Raw genomic sequence first — 7,190 nt, forward strand, 5'->3', positions numbered from 1 at the left:
GAGTGGTTTGGATGTGGTTTATCATTGGTTTATTTGACAAATTATAGGGAAAGTGTCTTTGTCGATAGTTTCCGAACGTTTCAAAACAAATATTCACTTGACACGCTGTCGTTGGCTTGGCTGACATTTAGACAGCCGCGCGAACATACAATATGCGGCTTATAATTTAATATTGAAACTTATTTCTTAATACAAATAATCAGCTTAAAATGGTGTATTATACTCGTGAAAACATCATTATTTAGTGTCTGACTGAAAGTACCTCTTGTGAACCTTGTTCAACGAAGATAACGCTCCCGAAAAACAGATATCGATTTTTGTCTCCCAATTTTTCTTTCCGTAAATCGTAGTTCAGCAGAAACGATGTTTAAGTCCGCAAACAGTAAAGTGAAATTTCAAGACCCCCAACTAGATGATTATATCCTTGAGGTAACATTTATTAAGAAATAGAAATACGTATATTGTAGTTGTGAACTATTTTCATTTCAACGCGCTAGCTCCAAAAACCAGAAAAATTATATAATGCCATTAAAATTGTAATTTCATTTAAAATAATGCTTTACTTCAGAAATAAAGGAGATCTGGCATGAGCTTAATTCTTAGCAGTCAGAAAATTGTATTTATAAAACAATATTAATTTATTCGTTTTTACAACTTTACAATTTCCCACCGCAATACTAATCATTGCCAATTTTTATGTTATATTTAATTTTAGAATTCAGTCCTTAAAAGTAAACTACAGAGCAAAATAGATGCTCTTTCCATAATGGGTAAGGAGCTAGACAAGTGTAGTATGGAGAGGGATAAGTACAAATTACTAGTGGAGCAGATGAAGAGTGTGCGGAGTACACCAAGCCAGGAGAACAATAGTGTGTACCGACTCACACCCAGTTACACTGAAAGTGGAGGGGAACTGTTGGCCAAGACTAGAGAACTTAATGATAGTCTGAAATTGGAGGTATGTTATAATTTCACAACATAATGGATAGCCATAGCTACAATAGTGTGCATTGAGCAGGCAGCAGGGTAGGCAGTGCCTGCTATGCTGTGGGGGGTAGTGGTGCAGTGCTGCGGCGCAACCTAGTGCTGCCTATCCTGGAATTGACTCATTGCGCACCTGATAGTTAGTATGAAAGGTAAGTGATTGATTGAATAATAATAATGTCACCCACCATCAGTGGTGGCGCTAAGAGGGGGGGGGGGCGGGGCTTTGCTGACAGTCCACTCAGGTGCCAAGCACCAAGGGCAATGTTTGCTCCCTCATATATATATATATATATATCTAGATCTCAATTGAGTTGTATAGTCATCATCTTTAACATCAGATCTCTCTAGATGGTGACTGCCTGAAAGAGGGTTATAAATGAACCTTTCAAATCTTCCTTAAAAAAAAATTACCTTGTGCATAAAGTTAGTGAAATAAATAATAAAATGTTGGTGGACATGGATTACTTTTCTATCTCTTATTGAATCCAGGTTGAAACATTAAAAAGTAAATTAGAGGAGGCTACAGGAGACATAGTCGCCCTGCGGAAACAACTTCAAAAGAAAGACCCAGAAGATATCTATTGCTGTAGAAAATCATCCACATCTTTGTCTTGTTCTCCCAACGATTATGAGCAGTTAGTTCAGGATCTTGAGAAAATACATAAAAAGGTAAGTTGTTAACTAGTTAATATTATGTGACTGCAAACATCATCATTGAAGACACACACATTTTTTAGCTAATGAAAATCTAATGGTTACAAAATTTGCACTTTTTATACTCAAGGGTTTTTAAAGCCTACTTACAAAGACCTCAAAATGACACTAGAACTATTTAATATTCCAGGCTTTATTAGTTAATCTAATCTAAACACATTATCAGGTATTATTTGCATCTACAGGGGTGCATGCTTTATTTTATAATTCTCAGTTTTACTCTGTATTTTTTAAGCCAATGTTGTGTAAGCTCAAATCCATTCCTGGCCCTTCTGATGCGTATGCTTTGGTAAATCTAATAGTTATATCATTCTTTTTGTTCCAGTTCAATACATAATTGTTTTTTTTTGCGGTGATTGAAATTTATTTATAAAAAAACAAATAACATATACAATAATTAACAAAAAAATAAATTACCCGTTTTTAACTTCTCTTTTTCAGTATGAACAATTACAACTAGATTATAGAGCAACTTTGGATGAGAAAGAAGAATTAGTCTCAGACAGAGATTATTATAAGAACAAAGTGCAGCGATTAAACCACCAAATCAGTTACATTCTCGCCAATAGAGTCAAGTCCCAGCAAGCTGACAGGGACCCTAATGCACCAAACCCTGTGGTAGATTTAGATGCGGTTGTTATGGAGAATAAGTACCTTCATGAGAGAATAAATCAGTTGCAGGTTGAAAAGGAAATAATTAAAAGGACACTGACTAAATACAAGGTGTGCCCAAAGTTTATTTTGCTTGTTTTAATTTTTTTTTTTAAATGACAATTTAAATACTAAGTCTTTTTGCTGACTGCTTTTTATTCACTGTCTACATACATACTAGGGATGCCTTTTATGTTGTGTTATTTGGAAAAACTAAAGACAATTTAAGAGTTAAATGGTATTTATTGTTTTTCAAAGTAATCACCGTGATATGTAATACACTTTTTCATTCGATCGAACCAGTTTTCGAAACATTTATTCCAGTCCGACGTCGGGGTCTCCAAAATGGCCGTTTTGTATGCCTCAACCGCTTCTTCAGGCGTCCGGTACCATTGACCACGAAGTCGTTGCTTGATTTTTGGAAAAGCGAAGAAATCCTTAGAGCTTAAGTCTGGGCTGTACGGCGGGTGTTCCAGATTTTCGACGTTTTGCTCTTTTAAAAACGCCATTGTCTGCCGGGCGGTGTGCGAGCTCGCATTATCGTGATGCAGTAGGTACTATACTATACGACTTGGGTTATTTTTTCGGAACTCGCCGATAACTTCAGGTAAACGAACAGTGGTATACTATAACAGTCAGCATTAACTGTTTTACGATCTTCGAGCACGATGGTGGCAACGTGACCATTTTTCGCTACAAACGTGGCGACCATTTTTTTCGAAGTGCTCCGTGAGCGTATTACTTTGGTCGGTTTTGGCTCTACTGCTGTTTAGAATCCAGATTGTACGCATACGAGGGCTGTTTGATAAGTACCCGTTTTCTAAAAATATTAATATCACTGGCCGAAAATAAGTATAGGTACCACCTTTTTAAGCCATTTTTCAAAGGTGGGAAAATTTAAAAATAATGGCATTCTTTTGTTTTTTTTTCTCATTTGACAGCGATTTAGTGAAAGCGTAAACTTAAAATGGTTAAAATGGAGAAAGAACAGTATCGGTCTGTAATTAGATTCTTGTTTTTGGAAGGAAAAACATGTGATTAAGTAAAAGTAAGAATGCAAGCGGTTTACCATGAATGTGCTCCTTCTATGACAACCGTCAGATATTGGTATAACGAGTTTAAGCGGGGGAAAACAACCGTCTTTGATGAGGATCGCGCAGGCCGGCCAATTGAGGTAACTACAGACAATATGGTTAAGAAAATTGAAAATATTGTTTTAGCCGACCGCCGAATTAAACTTAGGAGAAATTGTTGATGCTGTAAAGATTTCAATCGAGAGGGTACATCACATATTAGAAGAAAAATTGGGTATGAAGAAAGTATCGGCGAGGTGGGTGCCGCGTTTACTCACGGAGGAGCAAAAACGGAACCGACTGACTACTTCGGAGCAGTGTTTGGTCGTGTTCAAACGTAACCCGAAGGAGTTTCTGCGTCATTTCTTGACCGTGGACAAAACGTGGGTTCACCACTACACCCCGGAAATGAAAGAGCAGCCGAAGCAGTGGATTTTACCGGGTGAACCTGCTCCAAGGAAAGCAAAAACCGTCCCATCGGCTGGAAAGGTCATGGCGACTGTTTTTTGGGATTCGCAGGGTATTATACATATTGACTACTTAGAAAAGGGGAAAACGATAACAGGGCAGTACTATGCCAATTTATTGGCTGAATTTGACGCCGTGTTGAAGGACAAACGACCCCATTTAAAAATGAAAAAAATAGTGTTTCATCACGACAACGCCCCGGCTCATTCGTCCAGAGTTGTGACAGCTAAATTAGCACAGTTACGCTACGAACTATTGCCTCATCCCCCCCCCCCCCGTATTCTCCAGATTTAGCCCCATGCGATTTCTTTTTGTTTCCCAACCTAAAAAAATGGCTCGATGGTAAGCGATTTGGATCAAATGACGAAGTCATTGCCGCCACAGAGGCCTATTTTAATGACTTTCCAAAATCATACTTTTTGGATGGTTTAATGAAGCTTGAGCATAGGTGGAACAAATGTTTAGAGTTAAAAGGTGACTACGTAGAAATATAAATGCATACTTACAAAAAAAATGTGTTTTCTTTCCATAATAGGGTACTTTTCAAACAGCCCTCGTACATCCAAGATTCGTCACCACTGATAATGTCATAACATAAACGTGTTTAGAGTCTCCTCTGTTGAATTGCCGCAGAGTTTTGTAACACCATCTAACCATGAGCCATTTTTTGGTCTTCACTAAGTAAATGTGGTATCCAGCGTGAGATGATTTTTTTTACGCCTAAGTGATCATGCAAAATATTTTGAAATGCTTAATGAAGCTTCTATCTCACGGTATGTCGCAAGGCGATCTTCGACGATCAGTTGCCGCACAGCATCAATGTTCTCCTGGGTTACGGCTGGTTTTGGTCGGCCTTCACGGTGCCTATCACTAAGACTAGAGCAACCACGTAGAAATTTTAAATACCAGCGTTCCACAGTCCGGATGCATGGTGCTTTATTATTAAAAACCGTAGTCAGCTCTTCAAAGGACTGAAGACGCGTTAAACCCCTTTTGAAGTTGTAAAAAATTATCGCACGTAAATTTTCCTTTGAAATTTCCATTTTCACAACTGACTTGTCAACTTTGAACCGACGGTCTGCTAAAACGGTTCAGCCGATCTCGAGTGATTCTTTTGTTTTCGAATTCTAAATTCGAATATTTTAAGATGATACTAGTTTTTTTCTTAATAATCACGGGAGGTTTGCAAACGACAGAACTTAAAAGGCAGCCCTCGTAGTTGCATGCAATGATATCGAATCTTAATTTATATGTGCTCTTACAGCATGGAGGTGGATAAGCTGCATGAACACACATGAGGTGCATAGACGTAGCTATTATAAGGTAGCGGGCGAGCAAAGTTTTTTTTTTTAGTTCATTGATGATTGATTCAAGTAGGTAATGCCTGCTTAGGGAGTAAGTAAAAAAGGAGGATATAACGCCTACGACCCCTAATCAACACTTAACGGATGCATTAGTCGCCTAATACCACAATATAACAGCAAAATTATTTACAATCTCTTGAAGCAGGAAGTACCTAAATTACGATTACATATGTTTTGTTTCAGACGTTACTCGAAAACAGAACAAACAGTAACATGTTTCATTTATCAAAGGGATTTGCGGATGTGATGACCCCGAAACAAGGTTCGCGCAAATGCTATTACGAGTATGTCTTTTTTGATAAAATGTTAGCTCCTGTAACTTTCCTGCTGATAATTATATTTTATTTTTGCAGTACGAGAATACTTGGATGTAAATTCCAAAGGTGGTTCAAAACGGACTTCCGCAGGCGAGTTAAAGTCAATTTGCCTCGGACTTTTTGAGGCGCTAAATGACAAGTCGACGGCCCTACAGCATCAGAGAAAGACCAATCAGTAAGTCTCCTAATCTAAGTCTAAACTTTGTTTTATTTAACATTACGGATCACACGATCAAACAAATTCACATAAACTCCAGCAGTACTCAGCAGCAGTACTCCACATAAACTCCACCAGTGGCGAACTAACAGTAGGGCGGAAGAGACCCGAGGCTTCCACCAAATGTGCCACTAGTTCTCATGATCAAGTCCAGAAATCAGCTAAAAATATGCATAGTCTTTACATCTAAGCTAAGAGTGAACTAACTTAGTCCGCCACTGACTTTAAACTTAAATTTTAAAGCAGATTCTTTACGCTCAAAGTGAAAGATGATAATTTAGATATTTACCTTGTGCATAAAAAGTCACCAGTACAGTCACCAGCACCAATATCTGACACAATAAGCGTGCATAAATATTTGATATGACTCTATTTCTAGGGCCGGAAGGACGTGTCAGATATTTTAGCACGATCCGCTGTGGCAGATATTAATGCTGGTGACTGTACCTACCATTTGTTTTTTTTTAGAATCTTAGCAAACAGAATCACAGAATTAGAAAAGACCATGGAAAGCTGGTGCGACGGCCAGAAGTACATACCTATATTTCCATCACAAATGTTGCTCGACGAATTCTGTCCAGAAAACGTCTCCGTCATGTCTCAGGACTCCAGGCAAAAATATCCCAATGAAGAAGAAACGGGTGACGGCAAAAATAAACTTTCTGACAGTGATGATGATGTGAAGGAGATTAGCGATAGTTCATCCGAAGACTTGCGAAGCAATTATGAATTTGATGAAGATGTTGACAAGAAATTGACTTCTAAGACAGTGTTGCCTCTCGAATTGGAGGAGCTAGTCAAGGAAGCGCGCGCAGAAATGAAAGCTTCGAGTTAAATCCTGTAACTGAGATCTCGACTTGTGAAACTTTTGGTAATTTCTCGAAGCTTAAATTTATTTAGAAAGAAGTTTTTGATCGCTGTACCGAGTTGACTCTGAATAGGTTACCAAACTATTCAATTACATAATAGAGGAAGTGTACCTACCAAAGATGTCAATATATTTACATTCCTTTATATTTGTATTATAAGATTATATTGTTACATTTACGTTATTTATTTTATTTGTTATATTTGTATTTTGTTGATGTTCTAGTCTTATTGAGATCAATGTCTAGTCTAAAGGAACTTGTTTGTTTCGTTCTATGCAATTATTGTGTAGGTGATGAAATAAACTTATTTCAATGTTTCAATTATTTCTATATATGCCTTGTACCCTTACCCATAATCATTTTGGCTAGTTCGGGACTAGTTTAACCATTTTTCAAGCATAATGAATATATCGAACACGTAAATCTAGATAGAAAAATTCTCGACCTTGCTCCTTTTACGTTATGGGGCAAAATCAATCGAATTTGTCAAAAATTACATTCTCTTTCAACATCTCTCATTCAATCCTTTA

The 7,190-nt window shown here is 37.6% G+C and overlaps 1 protein-coding gene across 1 annotated transcript; it reads left to right on the forward strand.

The window, feature by feature from the left end:
- The first annotated feature begins 31 nt into the window (after window positions 1-31).
- On the forward strand, window positions 32-6,981 carry LOC141436529 (coiled-coil domain-containing protein 149). The gene is made up of 7 exons (XM_074099535.1): window positions 32-429; window positions 716-958; window positions 1,477-1,656; window positions 2,143-2,424; window positions 5,441-5,519; window positions 5,611-5,749; window positions 6,260-6,981. The coding sequence occupies exons 1-7, from the start codon at window positions 364-366 to the stop codon at window positions 6,624-6,626; spliced, it is 1,356 nt and encodes a 451-aa protein (XP_073955636.1). The 5' UTR covers window positions 32-363; the 3' UTR covers window positions 6,627-6,981.
- The last annotated feature ends 209 nt before the right edge of the window (window positions 6,982-7,190 follow it).

The sequence above is a fragment of the Choristoneura fumiferana genome, chromosome 16 (genome assembly GCF_025370935.1).
Source record: "Choristoneura fumiferana chromosome 16, NRCan_CFum_1, whole genome shotgun sequence".
NCBI lineage: Eukaryota > Metazoa > Arthropoda > Insecta > Lepidoptera > Tortricidae > Choristoneura > Choristoneura fumiferana.